A 26,925-nucleotide genomic window follows, 5' to 3' on the forward strand; every position below is an offset into this window, starting at 1 on the left:
ATAAAAAATGGCCTAGACTTTCAGTAGCAGCAGTGCACGCTGGGCAACACGTAGAGGTCAAACTCTGCCATCCTGCAGTTAATATTTTTAAGGGAAGGGATCCAGACCTTAACTGGAAGAATAACTTCCTGTCCATTGGGGCAGTAATACTGTCCCAATAGTTTTCTAAGATAGGACAGATTTTGACTTCCAGAAAGCGGCCAGCCATAGAATCAGATCTTGTGCACCTCAAAAGGCTGCTATCTACCCAATCCCAGTATTGAGACTTGAGGGCTTCTTTACTTGGAAAGACTTCCCCCTGGGGATTGGTCCAAAGATTGAAAAGGCCCAGTTTAATTAACATGGCCCTTAGATTTTTTAGCCAATTGATTTTATGGAAATTGTCTTCCTTGATTATTGCCAGGAATCCATCTGCGTAATGCTTAATCTCTGGAGTTGTCCAAAGAAGTCTCCAGTAAAGAATAGGGCGCAATCGCGCTCTATCACTGATTGATCGTCTGCCTAGGTCAAGGAGCAGTGGAATTAGGGGGGTGCTCTGGGGTACACCCGTAATTCCTCTAAGAAACCTGTTTTCTGATGTCTGTAAGGTAGATAACTTTTCCCAGGCCCACAACTCTGCACCATATAGGGCCGCACCTAGAGCCTTTGCATCATGCACAATAAGGACAGGCTTAATAGGTTTGGTTTTGGATTTTCTATGTTCCCCCCGCAGTGCCCCTGAGATTTGCTGATGTTTTAGTGCCGTTTTCTCCAGATGATGTGACCAGCCCAAACCATCTGCTATTTGGACCCCTAGGTATGTGAATTCCCTAACCACCTCTAGCTTGGTGTTATTCAGAAATACCCTAGGGTGGGCTTTATGGCACGGGGAAAAGGCCATTAACTTCGTCTTTCCCACATTTACTTCAAGGCCGTGCTCTTTACAAAAATCATCAAATATATTTAGGGCACGCTGTAGACCTGCAGGAGTCTTTGACATAATTAGTGCATCGTCAGCGAACATCAGGATCGGGACCCCGACGCCCGCTAACGAAGGTGCATCTACACTAACATCTAACATCCTCCCCACAATCCCATTAATAAATAATGAGAAGAGTAGGGGTGCCATTGCACAACCTTGGCGGACCCCCCTTTCTACAGGGAAGTCCGATGATGACTCGCCATTCCCACCCCACTGGACCCTGGCAAAATTACATTCATGCAATCGCATGATTAGGGTAAGGAGTTCAGCTGGGATGGCTAGTTTGTGTAAAACCATCCATAGCTTACACCTTGGGACCAAATCAAAGGCTGCCCGCAAGTCGACAAATGCAACATACAGGCAGCCTTTGCCAAGCAATACCGTCCTCCAGCGCAAAATGGTGAAGCGAAAAACGTGGTCGATTGTACTGGTGGCCCGCCTGAATCCTGCTTGGTAGGGGGAAAGAGCATTATTATCGTCCACCCAGTCCACAAGCTGATTTACAACCATTTTTCCCATAACTTTTTGTATGGTTGCAATCAAGCTTATTGGCCTGTAGTTAGCTGGGAGAGACCGATCTCCTTTTTTGTAGATGGGTATGATAATGGCACTTTGCCACAGCTCAGGGACCACCCCTCCCTTGGCAATGGCGTTACCCAATAGTAAGACATACCTCGCCCACCTTTTCATGTCATGTTTAAAGACATCCGAGGGTATCCCGTCTAACCCTGGTGCCCTCCCCCCTTGAACAGAGCAAATTGCTAGTTCAACTTCCTTAAGGGAAAACAGGTTATCAGTAGCAAAAACTGGCGATAACACCTCCCCTATCCCATCCTTCCTTACTTCTGCATATTGTGGTCTAAAGTACTCAACCCAGGCTTCTTCAGCTACGTTATTGTCAGGCCTATCAGGGGTACCGCCTCTACCCCACTTTATAATCTTCCAAAAAAGCCTGGAGTCCTTACTACTGGAAGCCTCCTTTAGCTCGGCCCAGTGCTCTTCATCCCATTTTCTCTTTGCCTGGAAGATGCTTATATTGTAGGATTTTCTCGCTGCACTAATCGCAGCCCTATCTCTTTTTCTAATAGCATGGCCCAGTGCCAATCGAGCTGACCTACACTGGCGGTTAAACCACCTGGCCGCTTTAGGAGGTTTTTTACCTTTAATACTTTGTAGTTGCATAAAGTGTGGTCTTAAGAGGCAACAAAACTTGTGAATATCTGTAATTTCCCTGGAACCAGGGACTGTTGGTTTTGCCGCTTCCATAGAAGTAAGAGCCTCATTAACCTCAGCATTGATAGTGGTCATGGATTCTTCATTTGCTAATACACTTGGCCATTTCAGCCTTCGCATGTCGTTGGCCATTACTGGAAATTGGTCATTTCTTATGTGCATGTTTTGAGGCCCAACATTCCACCACTTGTGGGTCACACAAAGGGGATTGTGATCACTTTCCAATCTACCCTTAATGACCATATCAAGAACCCCGTGCCAGAGTGAAAGTCTACATATAACAATCTATTCTGCTCCTACTGTGACCATTGTCAAAAGTGCAAACACCCTCTTTGTCCCCTGGTGTCCTCCCGTTCAGGGCTCTTAGCCCGTGCTCCAAACACATGGCATTTAGTAGCAATATGTCCTTCGTCCACCACTTGACAGGATCTATACTCAAAAATGGTACTCCCCAAAGCGTATCCTCATCCTGACCTAGGGGATCATTTGTACTGTCAAGTGGTTTGAAGGTCCTATTTAAGTCCCCTGCTACTACTACTCTGTTACCTAGAAACTTAGTTTCCAAGAAGGCGAACTAGACCTCTAGAGTGGGAGAACTCCCCGAATTGGTTCCTCTTGCATAGATGTTATACAGATCAATCACATCCCACTTTTCTGAGGACAATCTTAACATTTGTATGTCACTAAGACCCAAATCCAACACTTTAATAGAAATATCCAAGTCCTGCTTTATCCATACAGTAAGCCCTCCCATTGGCCGACCCCTAACCCCTCTAGTGGCTGGGATTGAAAAGTTTAAATACCCACGGAGGAAAACAGGGTCACAGGCCCATGTTTCTTGAAAGCAACACACGTCGAACCCATTAATAAAGTCTAACCAGGTTTGTGATTCTAACTTACTACCCAGCCCAGCAATATTCCAGGATAGGAACTTCCCAGGACTAAACCCATCCTCACATACTGCATTTGCTATAGAACATGGTTGAGGATTCATAGAGCTTTCAACAGTCTCTCGATGTTCCTCGTGCTACCCCCATCCATATCATTATCAACATTTGCAGTTGGTGTGGGTAACTCCCCCTTTCCATCGTCAACACTTACTTCCCCACATCCTTCCTCCACATTCGCGATCTCATCGCCAATATTCATGACATCTAGCGTCACACCAGCATTTGAGTCAAGTTTATTACAATCCCCGTGTTGGTTCCTGCTATTTCCTCCCTCACTAGTATTCATGTGATCAAGGGTTTGTCAACATCCCCAACCTAGATCTTGCCATTCAACCGGAAGATTATAGTTCGGGCCAGTAAGATGGTTTTGGCACTGTAGCAGTGGGACAGGTGGGGAAATCCTTGACCATGGAAGGTTAGAAGGACAGTTTTGCTCATTAAGCATACCAGTCAGAACACTAATAGGACGTGGATAAAAAAAAGTAAGATCAACAATGTCGATTCCTCCGTTGTTTGTGCCCCATCCCAGTCTTGTTATCCATCCTGCCACCCTTGGATCTTGAAAGTTAACCACAATGCAGTCCCCCCCCCCCCCAAACTTTTGGGAGTACAGCCTATCCAGTCTATTCTCCTTACCCCCAATATTAATCCATCAACTTCCCCTGGTAGAGGCCGGTTCACCCTTAACCTGTGCATAACCTTATTTTTAAGCATCTGGAAGGTTTCGCTCTGTCCCGTTGAAAGTGGTGGGACATTTGTAAGGACAACTACATAAGGAAAGGAATCTGGGGTAAGGTTCACTGGAAGCTATAGGAGCAGGGCAAGGTGCAGGTTTATTTGCTAGGGGCTGGTTACTAGTTAATGGGGCAGTTGGTGGGGCAGTACCTGTTCCAGAACACGCACTACCCCCTGCTCCCACAGTAAGCAAAGGTTTTAAACTAGGCGGCAGTGGTTGCGCCGCAATCTGAGCTAAGGTTACAATATTAGGGCAATTTTTGGCAGGGCCCGGTGGTGCTAAGTCGAGAGGCTTGGGTAGTCTCTTCCCAGCCGCACTGCCTGACTTAGGTGGCATTGGAGAATTAATTTGTTGCCTTCGTCCCTTGTCCTGCGGTACACATTGAGCATTGTTCTGGGGCTTACTACTTTCATCCAGCCTTACTTGAGTTTTTATCAGTGCCTTTGTTGAAAAAAAATTATCTAGTGTTACCTGCTCAAAATGATCTAGCCGATCGGATAGCTTACTAATTCGTTCCTCTATTGGAAGCAAAATTGACCGTAGCAACCTTTCTAGGACAGGAAACAGGTTGCAAAGAGGTGGCAGTGTGCCGGCCGTTGCCAAGCCAGTCTCAGGAGAATGAATAGTACTAGGATCTGGGCTGTCTAATAACACAACATCCCCCTCTTGTATAATCTCCCTACTACGGCTTGCTTCAGTGACAGCCTTACTGGGGCACGTACTTCTACTTACTTTCCTAAGTTTGTGGGGGGGTTTAGCTAGATAACATTTTCTAGGTGCAGTACTCCTTTTTCTTTTTGATCCTGATTTGGGTTGGGGCAGAGAAACCGGGGCAAGTAATTCTAATGTACATATTATGGGGTCAGTATGGCTCACACAAGAAGATATTGATTCTACTACAATACCCTGATTCTCCTCATTAGTGATAACATCATGACATATTTCAGCTACAACAGGCAGGTTTAATGATAAGGGCGTTACTAATGCAGGATAGATTTGTACTGAGCGCTTGTCTACAGGATTTTTGAGAAGTTCGATAGATAATCTACGCTCAGCACGCCTCTCTGCAAGCGTTATCTCTTTGTTGATGTCCTGGGTGGGCCGGTTAAAGTATTTATCTAAAGGTCCAATAACTGCAGACCCAGCCTCAACCAGTGGAGTCATCGGAGTGATACTACTTGGAGATACAGGCATACTTTGTGGTCACCGACCCTTTTACAGAATTTAGAGTTCAGCACTTATCTGACGCAACACTTTTCTTGGTACAATATATTCCGTTAGGGTCAATGTCAGAGGGCTGGCCCAGCCCGGCCTCTCTCGGCCCCGGACGGCCACAGACTGTCCCGCCCTTGTCGCTTCTCCCGGCGCACTCCCGCTCGCTCCCGCGCAGCGGTGTCGTGACCCACTTAAAAAGTTATTGGGACAAATAGAAATGGGTATTTCAATCACCCGGTGCTCAGGGGGCGGGGCTAGCAGGGAGAGCGGGCCAGATGTACTCAATCGGCCGGCAGGGACTCCTGGAACATCGAGTCCCTGCGCTTGCTCGCAGCCCTGCTCGGCCCTTTCTGCACCCTGGTAAGTCCTTGCCGATTCTCTCAGTCTTTGCCGCGAAGCGGGAACCGCGAGTTGTTGCTTTGAAATCCGGGGTTTAGAGAGCAGAACACACGGAGCGGCCCAGCAGCAGCAAACAGCACGAAGAACAGAGGGTCCCGCTGCACAGAGGATGAAGTGGGTATTTCAATCACCCGGTGCTCAGGGGGCGGGGCTAGCAGGGAGAGCGGGCCAGGTGTACTCAATCGGCCAGCAGGGACTCCCTGAGCTTGCTTGCAGCCCTGCTCGGCCCTTTCTGCACCCTGGTAAGTCCTTGCCGATTCTCTCAGTCTTTGCCAAGGAGCGGGTCCCGCGAGTTGTTGCTTTGAAATCCGGGGTTTAGAGAGCAGAACACACGGAGCAGCCCAGCAGCAGCAAACAGGACGGAGAACAGAGGGTCTCCATCTTCAGCTAGGATAGTTTCTTTAGTTAAATCCTGGGATAATATTGACGATCCTTTATAGGGATCACTTCACGTTTCCTAATTGGAGCGTGGGCTTCTGTAGTCGCCTTATACAACGCTGCTGGTAGTAGTATATTTCGGTTTCTGTTCTGATTAAATGTGATCTTTTGTTGTCCCCCTGTCCATAGGAGACCAAGGAAAAATGGTTGTGTTGCAGACCATAAGTATTATATGCAATCAGGCCACAATTGCCATGTATAAATATAAATATCACGAATTCTCCACTTCTGACGGGTTATGTTGCAGAAGATTGCGGTTGTAATTCTCTTTTAGGTTTCACAAAGATAACCGAATGGGACAATCTAAGGTTTCACAGTCCCTTGGTCATCGTGATATGGCCAAACATAATGAGAGTCTACCTAGTTAGTAGATAAGGGTTCTGCTCTCTGTGGGGATCCGAGTCGTGTGTCATTAAAGCATGATGTTGTAGAGCATTGTCATTTACAAACAGCACATTTTCCATTGAAATGGCCACAAACTCTCTCACTAACATGCAATTTTACTATCAAAACTATATAGCATATAAACAATCTGAAAATTGGGTTTCAGGGAAAATATTAATCATTTGCACAAGTACAAATAAAGTGTTCCGATTGGTTTTCATCCTCTTAAAATATTATTTCATCACACCAAATAAAAAAGAAATGTGATTTCGTAACTACTGAAATATGTTTTGAAATGTTTATTCAATAAATTTGCAAGAATTTAATTAAATAGTGTGTGTTGTGTAAAAGAAATACCAGATCCTAAAGCCTTTCATTTCACACTCTTAATACAGCACCATTGTAAGACAGTTTTCTTTACAAAATCTTCTAACTTTGAAGCCCGAAAATGAAAGAAAAGCCAACATCCACCTTCAGGATAAAATAAGTAGCAAAAGATGTCATAAGTTCCCAGGGCCCCTCACCCTAACCGTTTTATTTATGACACATATAATGAAATTTGGAAAACTGCTCAACAAGGAGCGGCTGAAAGGTCAAGAAAATCCAATAAGGAAAATCTTGAAAAATCATTGGCAGTTGTCGATAGTGGAACAACCACATTGTTCAGACGCATTTATTCTTTGAATAATATGGTTTCATCTGTGTTGCACAAGTTACTACTTGTGTAACGATATATCTGTAAGAGACATTAGTTAGTGATAGATTCCTTACCTTAGAATATCCCCAGACGTCAGACTGGTTCCGGAAATTTTTGCATAGCGAATCCCCTGCGCGCCGGCAGGCGTCGTCCGCGGCTCCGCGTTCGTCGTCGTTAGCGCCGGAATGACGTCGGAGTACTTAGACGCCGCCCATGCGCGCGGACGTCAGGTCTGATACACAGCTTTTCCGCGCCAGATACGCAGAGCCATGATAGAACCAACACTAGTGACATGAAACTAGGGCCCTGAAAGGGGATGACCTTAACACTAGATATCGGTTCGCAGAACGGGGAGGATGGGTGGGTCGGTAAGGAATCTATCACTAACTAATGTCTCTTACAGAGATATCGTTACACAAGTAGTAACTTTTGCATCTGAAAGAGACACGTTAGTGATAGATTCCTTACCTTAGAATAGATACCCCAGCAATACAAACCCCGGTTATGTTATGTTATGTTAAATTAAATGTATTAAGCGCACGTACGCCCATAGGCTTCATGGCGCTGTTGGAAGATTTGCAGAGACATAATATATAAGAGAGAGGCAGAAATTAACTATGGGTAGGCTTGCCTAAAAAGCCAAGTTTTGAAAGCTTGTCTGAAAGCCAGCAGGTCTTCATGAAGTCTCAGTGTCAGTGGCAGAGAGTTCCACAGGGAGGAGGCCAAGAAGTGAAAAGAACCGCCTCCCTGGCGTTGTTTCCTAATACGAGGCACCACTAGCAAGTTCTTTTGACCTGAGCGAAGAGCACGAGAGGGGGTGTAACTAACAAGCAGGCTGCTAATAAATCCAGGGCCCTTACCTTGTAGAGCCCTAAAGATAATGCATCCAGCTTTAAATGTTGCTCTCTGCGCTACTGGCAACCAGTGGAGACTGGCCAGACCCGGCCTGATGGACTGCCATTTGGGAATCTTACAAATCAGCCTGGCCGCTTGGTTCTGAACCAGTTGAAGTCTCTTGAGCTGCCCGGCTGGAAGACCCAAATACAAACTGTTGGAATAGTCCAGGCGGGACAGCACAAGGGCGATGATAACTTGGATCAGAGCAGGGTGAGTTAATAGGTGGGCAATCTTCTTGATCTTACGAAGTTGAAAGAAACTTGAAGATACCACAGTCCCTACCTGACTTTTAAGCGAAAGGTCTTCATTAAAAGTGACCCCTAGGCTTTTTACTGTTTGGGACTTGGCTGGAGGATTTCCCATTTCTGGAGGCCAAAAATGTGGCCCCCAGTACAGTTCACTCTTCCCAGGCAAAATCAATTCAGTTTTGCCTGGGTTGAGTTTCAGGTGATTTAGGCTCATCCATCTCTGAATGTGGACCATGGCCTCCCGAAATTCGGTGGCAGCACTAGGGGAGTCCAGACGGAAGATCAGTTGTAAATCATCTGCATAGTTAAAAATTAAAGCTCTAAATTTTCTTAATGAAAACAACAGGGGTCGTAAATACAAATTAAATAAAAGTGGGGACAGGGACGATCCCTGAGGGACTCCGCATTCATTTTTAATTTTAGGGGCTGTAAAGGTTCCTAATCTCACTGCCTGGGTGCGATCCGAGATAAATGACTTCAGCTATCTCAAGGCCGAGCCTCTTAGGCCCGCCTGATCGACACGGTCGACCAAGATGGTGTGGTCGACCGTGTCGAACGCGGCCGACAGGTCAAGAAGTACTAGTGCTTGCTGAATGTCCTTGTCCGCGTTGCATCTAAGTACATTCTGGACCGCCAATGTCACCATCTCGGTAGAATGCCCCGGTCGAAACCCAGCTTGATTGGGTTCTAGATATCCAGTGGTTTCAACGAAACTAGAGAGACAGCTAGCAGCATGTGCCTCCAGGATCTTTGTAAGGAATGGCAACAAGGATATCGGACGATAATTTGATGGATCATGGGGGTCCAGGCCAGGTTTTTTAATCAAGGGAATGAGTAAAGGGTGTTTAAACCCTACAGGTACCTTTCCCTGATCAAGTGAGTCATTAAGCAGAGGAAGGATCCCCTGAGGGATGGAGTGCCCTATTTCTGTGAAGATGTAAGGTGGGCAGATGTCGTCGGGTGAGCCAGACTTGACACGTGCCAGGAGAGCAGAAAATGTTTTAGAGTCTATGGCAGGGAAGGCATCTAATGTAGCGGGATTATTAAAAATATCATCCAAAGGAGATGATATAGGAGAATTTGCAATGTTGCGTTTTATAGTTACAATTTTCTCTCTGAAGTATTCATTCAGAGAGTCACACAACTTCTGGGTGGGAGCTATTGAGGGAGCTGTCCTATTATCGTCGCAGAGCTCATTAACTATATTAAATACATCTTTAGTTTTATTGGAAGAGGTTAAAAAATTTTGGGAAAAGTAATTGGTTTTGTGTTGGTGCAGGGTTTTTTGGAACTCCTTCCTAGCAGTGCAATACACTTTCCTGTTCTGAGGGGAGTAATTTTGTCTCCATTTCCGTTCCTTTTGTCGTACCCCTAATTTAAGATTTTTCAGTTCTTGGGTAAACCATTTGTGGGCATCATTCCCTCTAATGCTAGAGACCAGTACCAGGGGGGCTGAGAGGTCAGCTGCGTTGCGTAGCCAGTTTGACAGAGCTCTCTCACCAGTGTCCAGGTCATCGTGCGGCAAAGGTACAGATTTACTTAGAACATCAATGAATCCCGGTAGGTCCATAGATTTCCATTTACGGAATTCTTTGCCCATGCATGGTCTGGACTTGACATTCCCTGGTATTTCTAATGTGAAATGAATAACGAAATGATCCGACCATATGCATGGGCTAATAACAGGGTTAGGTAGTGATAAGTTGTGCGTCCAGATTTGGTCAAGACTGTGACCTTTATGGTGGGTAGATGAGTGAATGTGCTGGGTTAAATTAAGGTCTGTAAGCAGGTCTTTTAGTTCAGCAGCTTGGGTATCTGATTCTATGCTGTCGAACCAGTAGTTTAGATCCCCAATTAGGATGGTTTTAGAGTAGCTGACTACGTACGAGCCCAACTGCTCAGCCAGAAGAGATGGATACTTGGCCATGTATTGGGGAGGGCGATATATCAGCACCAGGATGAGGGCCCCACTTTCAGTGTCAAGCTTGATCACCAGGTTCTCGATGTCCGGAAAGGTCAGAGAGGGTAATTCCCTCAAATGGAGGGATTTCAGGATAATAGCTGCTACGCCACCTCCCGCCTTCCCGGATGTGCGATTGGCTGTCAAAATATAATATTCTGAGGGAAGTGCTACAAGAATATCGGGAAGGGATTGAGGGGTTAACCAAGTTTCAGCAAGTAAAAGGATGTCAGGTTTTGCCTCCTTCAGGAATAGAAAAATATCAACTTGGTTTTTAACCAAGGACCGGGTGTTGAGGTAGTAACAGCGCAAGCTGTGCGTTACAGTGGGTGCAGGTCGAAGCTCAGAGGTAGATGGTAACACAGGCTGAGCGTCGTTCACTGGGAAGGTGGGGGAAGAGAGTCCTAGCCGTTGAATGCGTGTCAATATATGTGGAGAGAGTGAGTGCTGGCAAGAACCATGGGGTATATGAGGACGCAGGCTTAGAAGTTCCGAAGATGAGTACTTCACAAATAGGCCAGGGGGGGTGGGCCCGGGTCCCGGTCGGCCGCGGACGGGCGCAGACGGGCTTAACTCAGGCGCAACTCCGGCGCGCCGTCGTCGCGCCCGCTGCGCTCGTCCGCTGCGCTGACACATAATGGGCCGTTTAAGTAGGGGCGGAACTCGGGGGGTCTGGCGATGACGACACTGGCCTCGCCTCACCCGAGCAACCCAGCCCAAGATGGCGCCGCCAGCCGCGGAGAGCCCGCCGATGCGATCAGCGCTCAGCCGGCTGCCGGTGCACTCAGGAGGAGTGAGCAGGTAAGCGTCCAGGAATCCGGGTAGGATAAGAACCAACAATGTCCAGAGATTAAAAGCGCGCCTCTGCGCTTTATGCAGCGGAGCGCTAGTTAAAATCAGCGTCTCTTCCTATAGTGTTCGTGTTGCAGCTTCCTCAAGCTACAGGCGTGGACCCCCTGCCACAGGGTCACCAGCCTGCTGTAGCCCGGTGATGGGTCTGCGAACCAATGATCACTCCAGAAAGTCCTGAAGGACAGAACGGCCCAAGAAGCCATCCCTCCGGACTTGGCTGTCCAGGCAATAGTGTCTTGCAAACGTATGCAGCGAGGCCCACGTAGCTGCCTGGCAAATGTCCTGCAAGGGCACTCCTCGGCCCAGGGCATTGGTAGTCGCCATGGCCCGAGTGGAATGAGCCCTTAGACCAACAGGGGGTTCCTTCTTAGCCAAGGAGTAACAAGCCTGGATACGCACGATGATCCACCGCAAGATGGTCTGCTTGTGCACCGCCTTTCCCTTCTTAGCGCCCACGTAACCAAAAAAGAGTTGGTCATCCACCCGGAACTGGCGTGTGCGATCCAGATAGTAAGAGAGCGCACGTTTTGGGTCCAGTCGGTGGAGCCTCTCTTCCTCTTTCGAGGGATGCGGAGGCGGAAAGAAAGTGGGCACGGTAATGGACTGTCCGATGTGGAAGGCCGTGACAACCTTGGGCAGGAAAGAGGGGCTCGTCCGCAACACAACCTTGTCCGGATGAACAGAGAGGAAAGGAGATGTAGAAGAAAGAGCCTGGAACTCACTCACTCTCCTGGCAGAGGTGATGGCAACCTGGAAAGCAGTCTTCAAGGTAAGAAGACGGAGAGGAAATGTGCTCTTGCGAGAGCTGGTTGCTTTTGGAGGTGTTTCCGGGGTCCATATCAACTGGCGGAAATCCCAACTCTTCCCCCTTACTGCGGCTGTGACTAGGTTTCCTCTTGATTACCCTTTGGAATGGTGCGATTCGGAGCTGCGGTATCTCGGCATTGTTGTGTCATTGGATAGAGAAGAAACGATCAGGCTTAATTATGGTGTGGCTATCACTAAATTGGTGGATGACGTCAATAGATGGATGTCCCTGCCTCTCTCCATGGCCGGTCGGGCGTCACTTATCAAGATGGTAGTTTTGCCCCGTTTTTTGTACCTCTTTCAAAACCTCCCATACTATCCTGGTGCTTATTTTTTTCGCAGGCTTCGCTCTGAGCTCATACGATTGTTCTGGGGGGCAAACAGCCGCGGGTGGCTTGGTCTACCCTTACACTGCCCTATTCTGATGGGGGATTCGACGTCCCTGAATTTGAGCTTTATTATCTTAGCGCTCAAACGCTGGATGCGCCCCACGCCGTTTATGCCCCAAATAGCGGCTGAACATTGGGTTGCCCATCCGCTCCCATTGGAGGGATTAGTATTAGGCAATGTGTCAGATGTGGACACGCCTCGAACGACGGTGACATGCACGGTGGATGCTTGGAAACGGGTAGCACGACTGCTGGGCGTCTCCTTTCTTTACTCGCCGGCCTTGCCTCTGTCCTATCATCCTGAGTTGTCTCTGTTGTTGGAAACGGGGTTTTAACGAATGTGTAGGCGGCTCGGTAATCTCACGTGGGGTGACGTGTTTCACGAAGGTGCCTTCCGTACCCAGGCTCATTTCTTTGGAGTTACTGCCTGCTCCCCTTTGGAGCTGTTTTATTATGTTCGTCTGCGGCAGGGCATGCGCGCATTGTTGCTGGATTTCCCTTCGGAGCCGGAGGTCACCCTCCCCCTACATGTGCTTTTGGTTTCAGATGGGCGTCACCTGGTGTCGAAATTATACAGTGCTATTCGCCGGCAGCACTCTGTCCCGTCCAATCGGGTGCGTGAGCAGTGGGTTGCTGAGCTGGGAGCCCCTATTACTGACGAGCAATGGAAGTATTGCTGCGAACTCACGGCCAAAGTTTCTTCCAGCTGTCGCTTGAAAATCATTCATTATAAATTTGTCCAGAGGTACTATTACACCCCGGCGAGGAAACTTCGTTTTCATTTAGCGGAGGATGACAGATGCGCTAGGTGTAGAGCGGAAGGTGCTGACTTTCTGCATCTGGCTTGGAATTGTGCAGGGGTACTCGAATACTGGTCTCCGGTCCATGTGGCCCTGCAGGTTATGGCGGACGATGGGGTACCGTTTGATCCCGTAGTGATGGTGCTGGGTTATTCTAAGGACGTACCTGCCTCTCATCGCAGATTTGTCGACGTGGCCCTACTTCTGGCTAAGCGTAGGGTTGCTTGCTGCTGGGGTCGTGGCAGGGTGCCGCGCTTCCAGGATTGGTTGAATGACCTCATATACTGTCAGGACCAACAAAATGTATATTCTGAATTAATGCCTGTGAGCTGCAAACCCAGGGACTTCTGGAGCCCGCTTCAGGTGTACCTCCTAACTAGAGCTGTGCAGGACTCTGATTCTGAACACGAGGACCGAGTAGGGGTTGGCTGACGGCAACACAGTGTGCTGGTACTTCATTCTACATCTGTTGGTCCTTGGGTATTGGGGGGAGGGCTGCATTGCATCCTCTTTCTGCGAACCTAGGGGGGATATGCCTCTTTGTGTGTCATTCGGATTGTGGCAATAGAGATCGTGCCCCAGTCAGGCCTTGGCCCTTATTTTTGTTCTTCCTTTGTTTCTTTTTTCGCCAACAGAACATGCCCACACTGTATCGTCACATCACTCTGACTGTGCGACCTGGATCATCATTCCCCTATATACTATGTGAATGTAAATGTTGCTATGTGTACTATTTGCTTTGTCACTCTGTACACGGGACTTTTATTGCATATGTCGTACCACTGTGATGGCCATTTATGACTGTATGTATCGTGTATGCACTTCCTTTTTCCTTGCTTATCTCCAAATAAAAGTTTTAAAAAAAAAGAAGACTGAGAGGACAGTTATGGAGCGGCTCAAAGGGAGCACACATTAGGTAGTTAAGTACAAGATTCAAGTCCCACTGGGGCATCACGAAAGGAACAGGAGGAAACATGTGTGTGATGCCCTTCAGAAACCTATTTACAATCGGGGACTTGAACAAGGAAGGCTGATCAGGCAGCCTTAAGAAGGCAGAAAGGGCAGAAAGGTAGCCCTTGATAGTGCCCAGAGCAGAGCTCTGCTGGGCAAGAGAAAGAAGGAAGAGGAGAACCTCAGAAAGGGGTGCAGAGAGTGGATCCACAGCCTTTGCTGTGCACCATGCCACAAATCTGTTCCACCTGCAGGCATATACCGACTTTGTGGAGGGACGCCTGGCTGCCAGATTGACATTACAGACTTCGGGAGGCAAGTCAAATGGCCTCAACTGTCGCCGCTCAATCTCCAAGCTTGTAGGTGGAGACTGGACAGGTTCGGGTGGAGGACCGGCCCCTGCTGCTGCGACAGAAGGTCCTCCTGAAGAGGCAGACGAATCGGGGGATCAACTGACATGCTGAGTGCCCAGTCCGGAGCCACAAGGATAACCTGGGCCCGGTCGCGCCTGATCTTCTTCAGCACTCTGGGCAGAAGTGGTATAGGCGGAAAGGCATACAACAGACCGCAACTCCACTTGCGGCGAAAAGCGTCTGCGAGCGAGTGCCGCCTTGGAAATTCCAACGCGCAGAACTGATGACATTGCGTGTTCTCTTCTGTGGCGAATAGATCTAACCAAGCCTTGCCCCACTGCTGAAAGAGGCCTTGCGCCACGTCCGAGTTCAGATGCCATTCATGATCCATCATGCACAGACAGCTGAGTTCGTCCGCCCTGGCGTTCAGGGACCATGCCAGGTGTTGAACAACCAGGGTCACGCCCTGATGTTCCAGCCACTGCCAGAGGAGCAGAGCCTCGTGGCATAGGGTCCACGACCCCACCCCGCCCTGTTTGTTGCAGTACCACATGGCGGTGGTGTTGTCCGTGAACACCTGCACTGCACTCCCCCGGACAGAGGGGAGGAATGCCTTCAGTGCAAGTCAGATCGCCCGCAGCTCCAGAAGGTTGATGTGGAGCTGGGACTCCGCCGGAGACCAGAGACCTCAGATCTCCGCCTCTCCCATGTGGCCCCCCCAGCCAAGGAGGGACGCGTCCGTCACAACTACGTGCTTCGGGTGGGCTAGGGAGAGGGATCTGCCACTGACCCAATCGCGGACCGTGAGCCACCACTGCAACTGTCTTGCAGTGCCCTCCGAGATCAAGGCATGGTCGGACAAGTTGCCCTGATGCTGGGCACACTGAAACTTCAGCTCCCACTGCAGAGCCTGCATCCACCTTCGGGCGTGACACCAGAAGGATGCAGGAGGCCATCAGCCCCAGAAGCCGAAGCGTCAACCTGACCGAGACTCGGGATAAAGGCTGAAAGATCGGAATAAGAGCCTGAATATCCCGAAGCCACTGTTCGGGAGGATAAACCCGAAACTGCACCGAGTCCAGAACCGCTCCAATGAAAAGGAGCTTCTGAGAGGGACACAGGTGTGACTTCGGCACGTTGATGGAGAACCCCAGCAGGTGCAGGAGATCGGCCGTAGTCTGGAGGTGGCTGACAACTGTCTGGGGCGAGCCCGCCTTCAACAACCAGTCGTCGAGGTAGGGGAAGACTGATACCCCTAACCGGCGCAGATGGGCTGCGACCACCGCCATCACTTTCATGAACACCCGTGGGGCGCTGGTAAGGCCGAAGGGGAGCACGGTAAATTGAAAGTGCTCGTGGCCTACCGTGAACCGGAGGTAACGCCGGTGGGCCGGCAGGACGGGGATGTGAAAATAAGCTTCCTGCAAGTCCAATGCTAACATCCAGTCTCCGGGGTCCAGGGCAGCTAAGACCTGAGCCAGCATCTTGAACTTCTCCTTTCGGAGGAAGCCGTTGACGTTCAAGATAGGGCGTAGGCCCAAGATAGGGCGTAGGCCCCCTCTGCCCTTCTTGGGTACCAGAAAGTAGTGGGAGTAACAACCACACCCTACTTCCGGCCCAGGAACACGCTCGATGGCCCCCTTGGCCAAGAGGGCCGTGACTTCCTCTTGCAGAAGTAGCAAGTGATCCCCCTCGGTGGAATTGCGGTGGCATGGCTGGAGGGGTCGCCTCGAAGGGGAGGGAGTAGCCCCTTCGGACGATTTGCAGCACCCACCTGTCCGACGTGACAGTGCGCCAGTGGAAGAGGTGATGGTGAACCCTGCCCCCCACTGGCGTCACATGGGCCTGAAAGCACAGACTAGGAGGGTTTTGAAGCAAGTGTTGCGGGGGAAGGTGTGGACTGGCCTCGCCGTTGTCCCCGACCGCCGCTACGGCGGTTTCCACGGCCGCCACTGCGCTGCGTAACATTCTGTGGCGCGTGGCTGGCAGCACGTGTGGGGGCGTCCCTTCCGTGGCCACGAAAGGAGCGAAAGGCACCCGTTTGCTGGCGTGGGTCTGAGAGGCCCAAGGACTTGGCAGTAGCCCTGGAGTCCTTAAAACGCTCAAGCGCATGGTCTGCCTTGTCGCCTAAGAGACAACGGCCATCGAACGGCATGTCCAGAAGAGTGGCCTGGACATCGGCCGAAAAGTTGGCGGACCTCAACCAGGCGTGGCGTAGAACCGCCACCGTCGTTGCCATCGCCCTGCCCAGTGAGTCCGTGGTATCCAGCCCACACCGGATGGAATACCGCACTGCATCTCGACCCTCAGCAAGGGCTTGGGCGAGTTTTGCCTGGGCCTCCTCCGGACATTGTGGCAGCACGTCCGCGACCGTGTCCCACAGGGTGTGGGTGTAGCGGCCCAAGAGGCATGCAGTATTGACTGATCGCAGTCCCAAACTCCGGGACGAGAACACCTTCTTCCCGAACTGTTCATACCTCTTGGATTCCCGATCGGGCGGAACCATCGGGAATGTGGTCTGGGAAGTGGAGGCCTGGATGACCAGGTTCTTGGGGGTGGGATGGGTGGTCAAAAAGCAATGGTCGCCCGGGGCCGGGCGATAGCGTCTGGCCACGTTTCTATCCACAGGCGGACCTCTGGCGGGCTTGGACCAAGTGCCCACAAGAACGTCACACAAGGCCTCATTAAAAGGCAGCAGAGGCTCATTGGAGCTTGCCTGCGGTTTAAGGACCTCAGTGAGGAGGTTAGTCCTCATGGCCATGAGGACTAACCTCCTCACTGAGGTCCTGAGGCGACGGGGAGCTCAAGGTTTAAGGCCTTGGCCGCCCACACTACACTATAAGCAGACCCCTCCTGCGTAGCCACGGTGGGAGGGGAGACAAATCTAGTGTCTGGCAAAGTGTCAAGTCCACTGGCCTCCCCAAGCTCATATGTCCAGTCCTGTTGAGACTGGCACTCCCGTGCCAGAGGGTCCTCAGACCCCTCTCAATCACCCTAGTCACCCATCTCCTGTAGTTCAGGGACAACAGATGGGGCCTGTTCATGGAAATAGAAATCTCCAAAGGCCGTTGGGAGCGGCCCCCAGCGGTGCCGGAACCGGACCGAGGGTAGGATCGGGGACGGCGCCCATAGCAGGCGCCGGGGGCGACATCCGCACTGCCGGCGCCGGTGAGGTCGACCGGCGACGACCCGGATCAAGATGCGGATCCAGGGAGGGCCTACGTCGCCGGGACCGAAGTCACTGGCGGCGCCGGGGCCGAAGCACCCTGCGGCGTTTGAGCCAAAGCACCCGACTCGCAAGGCCCTCCAGCCGGGGCCGTTGGGCCCGGAGGTGCCACAGAACCCGGCTGAGGAGGGAGGGACTTCATGGCCATGAGGTACCGCTCGATCTCCTCAGGCGTCACGTCATGCCCAGGGACCCGAAGGTGTGGGGCAGGTGGCAACGTCCGCGACTCCGTCGGAGCTGCGTGGGTGGTGTCACCCGAACCCCCGGCCGCATTGCGCGAGCGTCGGGGTGGGTCGGAGGAATGATGACGTCTCTCCGACCTCTCATGCCTCTTACCTGAGGACTTGGATCCTGACGACCGATGTCCACTCCCGGAGCTGCAAGGGCTCCGACCCCGCGACCGGTCCCTCGACCTCCTGTGGGACCAGGACCTGGAGCGGCGCGGGGCCGACTGCCGGAGTTCCAGTCGCTTGCGGGATCGCTCCCGCCTAGCTTTAGACATCAGGCCCTGGCAGTCGGAGCAAGTGCGGTCGTGGTCTAGGCCTAAACACTTGAGGCACCGGCGATGGGGGTCGGTAACCGACATCAGTTGGTCGCACTTGGAACAGGCTTTTAACCCGGGCATCCCTGCCGGCACCGTTGGAGTCGAAGACTCGAGTAGAGAAATGATCAAAAAGTTTAGTCAAAAAAGACTAAGAGGTAGAGCTTCTCCGGATCTGCGCTAGCTGGCGCGGAAAAAAGAAGAACGGACGTCAGCGCACATGGGCGGCGTCTAAGTACTCCGACGACGTCATTCCGGCGCTAACGACGCCGGCGACGAACGCGGACGACGCCTGCCGGCGCGCATGGGTATTGCTACGCAAAATTTTCCGGATCCAGTCTGACGCCTGGGGATATTCTAAGGTAAGGAATCTATAACCAACGTGTCTTTCAGATTGATATTATTCAGAATGACATGCCTATGCTTCAAAATGGCCAAATTCAATTAAGATTTTACATTTAAGTTGGACACTGGTTTTAAAATCAAATCGAGGACTATGGAAATATTTAAATGCAACTGAACTGTTTTCCCTTATATTTTGACAAGTATACAGAAAATCATGGCAAAAAGGAAATCCACCTACACCATGCTTAATATAGAAATGTTAGCAATACAATTTTCACCCAAGTGTGCTGGGTATACTCAGACGTGAGTCCCAGGCTCTCCACACCACTGGAGTCAAGCTATCCAGGCTGATGAAGGCTGATAGCCAGAAACCAGTCCTCGGATGCTTGATTCCGGTCTGGGAAAGACATGGCTTGGTAGTTCGGACTGGACTGTTCCCATGAGGCACAGGGTCAGAGCTGATTTGCATATAGCCAGTGTCTAACCCAGGGTGGTGTGGACTGCAAAAAAATGATGGATTTAGGCTCAGATCCTTGTACTGGGGTGAATGTATGACATTGTTCTACATTCTGTCCATCAACTGTGTTTTTTAAAATATATTAGAGACCACTTTACGACACTGGGTTGCGCTCATTTGTCCTGAGACCATCCTGAAAAAAAGATAAAAACTGGGTTCAGGACCGTTTTCTCAAGCATAAACAAGTTACCTGGGACCTAACGAAAGTGTACAAACCTACAGTCGACACTATTGCATTATTCAAATGGTGCCTTCTATTGCCCCATACTTATTAGATGTGATTAATGTGTATGAGACTACATTGTTGGTAAGGTTTAGGTCAGGCTCCTTCCTTTGGTTAATATGTTTTCCCCAGGCCAGTTTCTTTCTGCCTCTAATTGCACTGGTCCATGTAATGAGCAATCTAGTTACCCTATTTTACATTTTGTTTTTTTCTGTCAATTTTATTTGCCATTCACAAGAAAAATGTTATGACCTCTCCTACGCAGACATACATTCTCTAAGTGCAAAGCTGCTTTATTTGATCTGTTGCAACTTAATGACCAGTGTGTGTGCCATGCAGTTGCTAGATTCATGAAGAGCATTTTAGCTAAAAGGAGCATGTTGTTCTGATTAGATAGATGTTATATTGTTCTCTTTTTAAGTGTTGTGGTTCTTATATTGTAAAGTGGAAATTACGTTTCTGGCAACTCATACCCTATTACACCTTCTTAGTAGATTTGAATCGGAATCGAGTTGTACGCACTGTCACTTTATAAATTAATATATAATCCCTTTTTTCAATTTGTGGATGCTTTTAACACGTGTGTTATATTTGCATGATTTTATTTATATTCTGCTTTCGAGAGATCGAATAAAGACAATGAATTGAACGGATTTGTCTACCTTTGCTGCAATATGCTAACTATGAGCTACTGATGGAGATTCATGAGACTTCTGATTCCTCTTTGGAGACTGCCGTCTGCTGGGCTGGAGAGGACTCTCTTAGCCACTTGGATCTTTTTGATGTTATCTTTGCAGATGCAGGTTCCTTCCTGTCGACATTCCAGATCTGCGTGTTCTGTACTGGTTGGAGATTCCGTATTTTAAAGTGGATATGTCTTAGACTCCAACTAGCATTTTCTTTTTATATGAATTTTTGCTTAGTTTGCATGGATTTATAATTGGCCTTTATTGCTTTTGGCATCTGCTTTTTGCGTTATAGTTTTTATGTACAACGAATGGCTTTGTAAAGAAACATAACGCACTGCTTTTTATATATTTCACATATTTTCATTTCCATTTGAGTCATCCCTTTTTCCACAAAGGGGAGGGTGTTATGAGACTTTCGTTTAACTTTCATTTTAGTTCTCCTGCTAACTTATCCTCATTTTGAAATAGTGCTTTGTGCATTGTTTCCTGGTAGGCTTTGTCTCTCTGTAGTCTGCACAGTTAGTTCTAGGGTCACACAAATTCAGATCGAAGCATAGTTTTATTTTATGTGCTCGCAAACAGGCACATTTTCTGCTTCAGTCTAATAAAAACACTGTTCTGCACTTTTGACAAACTTTGATTAGCTGGCCTTCTAAATATTTAAAGCATGTTAGTAACAGTATGCCAGAGTAATCACGGAATGCTGCTGGCATGCCTACCTGCTGTCCCCGACCTTCTGATATGCAAGATAGCTGTACACTTGGGGGTGCATCTGTGGATGCACGAATTTGGCTTCCTAAAATACACTATCAAGGTATAGGGTTAGGTCATTCCAACAGATCGTGCAGATGGGTGCTCCCGATATGCTCTCTTTAGCATTGAGCCTTGCAATAGATAACAGTAACATTAGCAAGGTTATTACCATGGTTTAATTGTTTGTAATTTTCACTTTTCTAATAATGAGCATTACAATAATGTCTCATCTTTCTTACAATCGCAGTTCATGTTTTATTTGCAAAGATTAGAACTTTTCAATGAATGTTTGTGACATTTTGGGCATGCAAAAGTTAAAAAGGAATAGGTTAGATCAGTTTCCACGATTTCCTTGGCAGTCTGAGTCTCACATTCAAGGTTACCAACAATATCTTTAACTCTGGAGGTTTAGGAATTTAGATGAAGTAATGAGAGCCAGCCAAACAGACCAACATTTACTGATTATATAGGAAGACTCAGTCTCTGTATTAAGAGGTTTTGCTGTTCTAAATACACAGCCCTCCTAGATTAGTAGGAACCGTAGAACTCTAGCATCATTGCGGTGAAAGATCTCATCATCCTTTGTACGGCCATAATCTTTAAAACTTTATTAAAGGATGCACAGCTGAAAAATAGTTCCTATTCAGGCAAATCTCTGAACCCTAGAGGTGCTCTGTCACGGGAATATTATGAAAGTTTGCCTGTTTTCCTTCACCAAACAGATCATTTTTTGCCAACGCAGACTGCGTTGAGAGGAATTTTTGTCTGTTCCAAAGCAGCATCCGCCCAAAGGTTGCTCCGAATGAAAAGGAAAAGGTGTCTAGGTGGGATTCAAATCTTGTCACTGTCCAAAGTCAACTTGCCTGGAGGAATGAGCTCCTCTTGGCAGCAAATCAGTGGGTTGAAGGGTCTTCCAAAACAAATCTAGCTCCACAAGCAAGAAGGCCTCAACCTGTATGGGGGAGGGGTGATTGAGGGATTCTACACTGAAGGATTCGAAAACCTAAATCCCTTCTTTTTCAGCACCAAGATTATTTCAGAGGACAAAGACTATGGAAATCAGGAGGATGGTGAGGGTAAGGAGGGGGTGACAGCATTAAAACTCTTAACAGTCTCGGGAGAGGGACGGTTTCTTTGAGAAAGGAGTGGACTTCACAACTTAAGTAGTAGTTTCTCTTTTTTTGGTTTGACAATCTAATAAGAAATCGCTCCATTACAGTGGACCTACCTTTAGGGTAGTAGACCCCTAATGTATATGTCCCTGTGGGAGTAGCCAGAAACAAAATTGCCCTCCTGCTCTCCTTCGAGGAATAGTGGCACAAAAATGGAGCCAGCTTTTCATGCAAGACAGCAACTGCAAGTGTTATGAGAAATGAGAAATAATCTTGTGGTTTCTGTGACAAGGCTTGAAAACTGAAAGCGCTAGTATAGAGATCAGACCTAATTACTGTAAAAATATGGCTATGATGCACAGAAAAACAGGAACCAACGTCTGCAACGTTATGTACCAAGTACACTCTGGTACCACCATATTCAGAGGCACAGCTGGAGCAGCATGGCTCTACCTGGATGTACTGGAAAGCTATTGCTGTGGAAAAGCTTACCTTACCAGTCTGAAGCTTGGAAGCATAACTCACAAGGTGAGGCATCTCGAGGAAAATGTATTCTTCAGGAAAACACTGGGCACGCCACTATATGCACGCACACTGCCGGGTCCTCCTGTTCACAATACACCATGCTTGATGCCGGATGGCTAGTGGGGCAGTAGATGTTCGTGTTTCCGTGGGTACCCTCCGAGTGGTGAGCTGGAATATGCGTGGGGTCCTGGACAAGATCAAACGGGGGGCTGTCCTATGTCAGGCCAAGAGAGCCGGAGCGGATGTCCTTCTGCTGCAGGAAACCCATTTGATGGGTTCCAAGGTCCTTTGCCTGCAGCGCTATGGCTTCTAGCAGTTCTTTCATGCTGGGTTTACGCAAGGTTCAAGGGGGGTAGCAGTTTTAATTCACCACAGGGTCCCGTATGTACATTTGCAACAATGGTTGGATCCACAGGGGCGGTACATGTTCATTCGGGGCATGATTGAGGAGGATCCCCTTGTGTTGGGTTGTGTGTATGCCCCGCCCCTTTACAGTGGTCCTTAGTTGAGAGCGGAGTTGCGTGCGTGTGAGCGGCGCAGCGTGCGTGTGAGCGGAGTTGCGTGCGTGTGAGCGGCGCAGCGTGCGTGTGAGCGGCGCAGCGTGCGTGCGAGCGGCGCTGCGTGGGTGCGAGCGGCGCTGCGTGGGTGCGAGCGGCGCTGCGTGCGTGCGAGCGGCGCTGCGTGGGTGCGAGCGGCGCTGCGTGCGTGCGAGCGGCGCTGCGTGCGTGCGAGCGGCGCTGCGTGCGTGCGAGCGGCGCTGCGTGCGTGCGGCGCTGCGTGCGTGCGAGCGGCGCTGCGTGCGTGCGAGCGGCGCTGCGTGGGTGCGAGCGGCGCTGCGTGGGTGCGCGCGGCGCTGCGTGGGTGCGCGCGGCGCTGCGTGGGTGCGCGCGGCGCTGCGTGGGTGCGCGCGGCGCTGCGTGGGTGCGCGCGGCGCTGCATGGGTGCGCGCGGCGCTGCGTGGGTGCGAGCGGCGCTGCGTGGGTGCGAGCGGCGCTGCGTGGGTGCGAGCGGCGCTGCGTGGGTCTATGGATGCCACTGGTAGAAAGTACCCCAGTGAATAGTATCTTAGTTCTGCACGTTCGAAAACATGCCCGGTTGTAGAAGAGAAATTCTATCCCTGTATGCTATCCCAAAGAGACAGATTTCTAACATTGGAACATGATGAAATGGGGTGATGGGTGAAAGATGCCGCCAAAACCTTTGTAGCCAAGATCAATCTAGTGAAACTGTACAGGCAACCCAATTCTCGAAACTGAAAAAATCATTTCGGCAACCTCTACCATAAATATCAGAAAAGGAATGTGGACCGATTCTTGCTGGAGCACAGACTTTGGGATAGGACCATTAGTTAAACAAGTCATAGGACGTAAAGGGCTGCGATTTTTTAAACCTGAAAGAATCCTACCAATGGGTAAAAGGGATATTCCAGGTTTCCGAGCAATAGGTGTTTTAGACCTCGCCTGCAAGACCCGACATGCAAAGGCGGGGGAACTAAGATTTGGGAAATCTTCAACTGTTATAGTCTTTAAAAAATGAGATTGCTTTTGGAAAGGCACTTGCCTGGCTGCCTATTAAAAATGTGTGAACTCCTTGTTGGGAAACAACTGCTCAGGAAAAAGACTGTCGCATCAGGTTAAGCAGGATACCAAGAGACACTGGTTAATGGAGTGTGATTATTATTTGTAATTGTTACATATCTTATTGGCTTGGAGTTAAGCAGCCAATGCTAGGAAAATGATGAACTACATCGTCAGTGTAATCAATACACTTACAGTAGCACCAGCATCAGGCTGGCCGCCCGTAAACAGGCCTTTTATCGAGAGACAATTACACTGCTCTGCACTGCTAATGAGGGCACGAGGCATGCAGGGGGCAGCAGGGCGGGGATCAGCATCAATCACTGGTGGCGAGGGCAAAGAAGAGGGGAGCAGAGGGAGGGATGAGAAGAATGATGTGGTAGGAGGAGAGAAAGGAGGGTCGAGCGGAAGACAACGGCAGGGATGGACAGAGAAAGGGGTGAAGGGCAAGGCAAAGGCTGAGGGAGAAGAACGATAAAAACAAGTCAGCGGGATATGGATGGGCAAGCGGGAGAAAAGGCAAAAAGAGGGGACGTGGTAAAAGGTATAGCGAGGGCCTAAGAGGACGTTTATTCATTGTGCAGGGGGCGGTGAGAGACTAACAAAGGAAAATACATCAAGTTCCTGGTGCACGAACGGGTAGAGGAGAGAGAAAGCTAAAACATAGGTATGAAAGTAAATTACTGGCATCTGCTTTACAAAAAAAGAAAAAACATGAACAGCTACTTATTGTTTTTGACAATGCTGGTTTCCTTTGGCAGAGGTCAATGCTTTGTGTCGATGTTGAGCATCGCAAAAAAAGAAATGTGCTATTGATATTGCTGCTGCAGTTCCACACCGGACAAAAAATAAGAGCACAATGGTGTGTAAGTATGTCACACACCTATGCCTCTTGGCCGTGAAGCAGGGGGCGGGGCAGCGCTGGGGAAGCCTGTGGGAGGGTGATTGATGACTTTGATGTGGGGAGGGATGCCTCTTGGCCGTGAAGCAGGGGGCGGGGCAGCGCTGGGGAAGCCTGTGGGAGGGTGATTGATGACTTTGATGTGGGAAGGGAGGAGAGCCTTTTGCGAGCCTGCAGGAGAAATGCTGCCGATGCGCGTGCATGTTTAATCACGTGATTCACGTGAACTGCATGAAAACCGCGGGGCTGAAAGCCCTTGGTTTGACGATGATTTTCGCCACTTGAATTCTCGTTCCCTCAATGCGCTTGCGCGCATTGTAGGTCACGAGACCTAATAAAAAATACACTCACAATAATAACTCAACAAGCTGGAATCATGCGCACAGAGAATGAGAAAACATCTGTACGTTTGTGCTTACCTGGGCTAGTATCGCACACCACAAAACTCTAGGAGGCTTTATGGACAGCACCAGTTTGTACTTGTTTACCTATTCACAAGTGAATATGCTTTTGCGTCAACATATCTAAATGATCTGAAAGAATTGGATTATTTTCCAGATGAATCGAAACATTTGGCCAACAAAGAAAAGAATCAAAAGAAGGTTCATACAGTAAATACAGATTAAAGTAACTTTAGCAAATATCAGAATGAAAGAATATGACACATAATTACCTTGTCTTACGAAGCCAAATGTTCCTTCTTGCAGTGGGAATGATGCAAGGTAGTCAAGGTCATTGGAGAGCACACAATTTAAAATGGAGTCAAACGGGAGGTCTGGAAGGCATAGTTCGAATTTAGAAGGTCCCGTGTTCCCTTTGCGAACAGTTTGATTTGCATCTTCTTGACGGAGACAAAAATCTTTACGTGAACAGTGGAAAAAGGTTTCAAAAGGCAAAATGTTGCCTCCAACTAACTGAAGTTGTTCAGACAGTGTCCAGTAGCCAACATGATCTGGAAAATCGTAAACCTGAAATGATTTAGAATACCAAGTTAGCAGAGCTGCAAACTCAAATAAAATGAATAGTAATATGTGCTCATTGTTCAAAATTTCAAGCAAACAAATAGCACTACAGGTTATAAAATGTAACCAACAAACAACAAACATCAGAGTATCCCTTTGCATAAAGAGAAAAAAAGGGGAGTTGAGGGGCTTGCGTGCCATGATTAAACACCACTTCAGTGAGAAGTAGGAATATATATATATATATATATATATATATATATATATATATATATATATATATCCTTGTTACCGCCTCCAGCACACAGGAATAGTTTCTCCCAAGAGACGAAGCGTACCCAAGGTCGTGAGAAATTCACTGAAAACAAGCATTTGCAATGCAATAGGTCTCGCATTAGGAAAGTTTGTGCTATTGGTCTTGTAAATGACAATTTTTTTATTTATGTGTTGGTTTTGAAAATAGCGAAATTAATAGCTTTGTCATTTACAATGCCAATACTTTTATCTTTTGCAAATGTGCCACCTATAGCATTTGTAATGCAACATGTTTTGTATTTACGTGACTAAGATGTATTGATATTACAAATACCAATGGCTTTTAATTTTTTTTAAATAATACTTAAATAAAAGTTATTGTAAATTATAATGACAATAGCTTAAACTTTTGTAAATAACTTTTGTGAAGATTATGTTCAGTGTATTTTATTGTGACGAAAATCCAAGAACAGAAGTGAAATATTAACATCTTTTTGTGACATTTGTAATAAAGCTTGAAACATTGAGAGAAAATATTTGAACCAGTTGTTGTTGAATGGTTGCACAGATTGATACTGTGGTGGCGCTGAGTGATGCTGTGGTGGTGCGATAGATAAGATAGAGTGAGGGCGATAAGATAGATATGTGTGTGTGTGTGTGGTGTGTGTGTGTAGTGTGTGTGTGTGGTTGTGTGTGTGGTTGTGTGTGTGGTTGTGTGCGTGGTTGTGTGCGTGGTTGTGTGCGTGCGTGGTGTGCGTGCGTGGTGTGCGTGGTTGTGTGCGTGCGTGGTGTGCGTGGTTGTGTGCGTGGTTGTGTGTGTGCGTGGTGTGCGTGTGCGTGGTTGTGTGTGTGCGTGGTGTGCGTGTGCGTGTGCGTGGTTGTGTGTGTGCGTGGTGTGCGTGTGCGTGTGCGTGGTTGTGTGTGTGCGTGGTGTGCGTGTGCGTGTGTGGTGTGCGTGGTGTGCGGTTGTGTGCGTGGTTGTGTGCGTGGTTGTGTGCGTGGTTGTGTGTGTGCGTGGTGTGCGTGTGC

At 48.7% G+C, this 26,925-nt stretch overlaps 1 protein-coding gene across 1 annotated transcript in view; it reads right to left on the reverse strand.

Moving 5' to 3' along the window:
• The window catches only part of LOC147668245 (treslin-like), a gene marked incomplete at its 5' end in the record, with an annotated part of 63,487 nt that extends 37,840 nt beyond the window's left edge, over positions 1 to 25,647 (reverse strand). The window contains one exon of the mRNA XM_086948673.1: positions 25,353 to 25,647. Within this exon, the coding sequence (XP_086804799.1) occupies positions 25,353 to 25,647 (295 nt within the window). The remainder of the gene's footprint in view (positions 1 to 25,352) is intronic.
• Between the last annotated feature and the right edge of the window lie 1,278 nt (positions 25,648 to 26,925).

The sequence above is a fragment of the Lissotriton vulgaris genome, unplaced genomic scaffold, assembly GCF_964263255.1.
Source record: "Lissotriton vulgaris unplaced genomic scaffold, aLisVul1.2 SCAFFOLD_6911, whole genome shotgun sequence".
NCBI lineage: Eukaryota > Metazoa > Chordata > Amphibia > Caudata > Salamandridae > Lissotriton > Lissotriton vulgaris.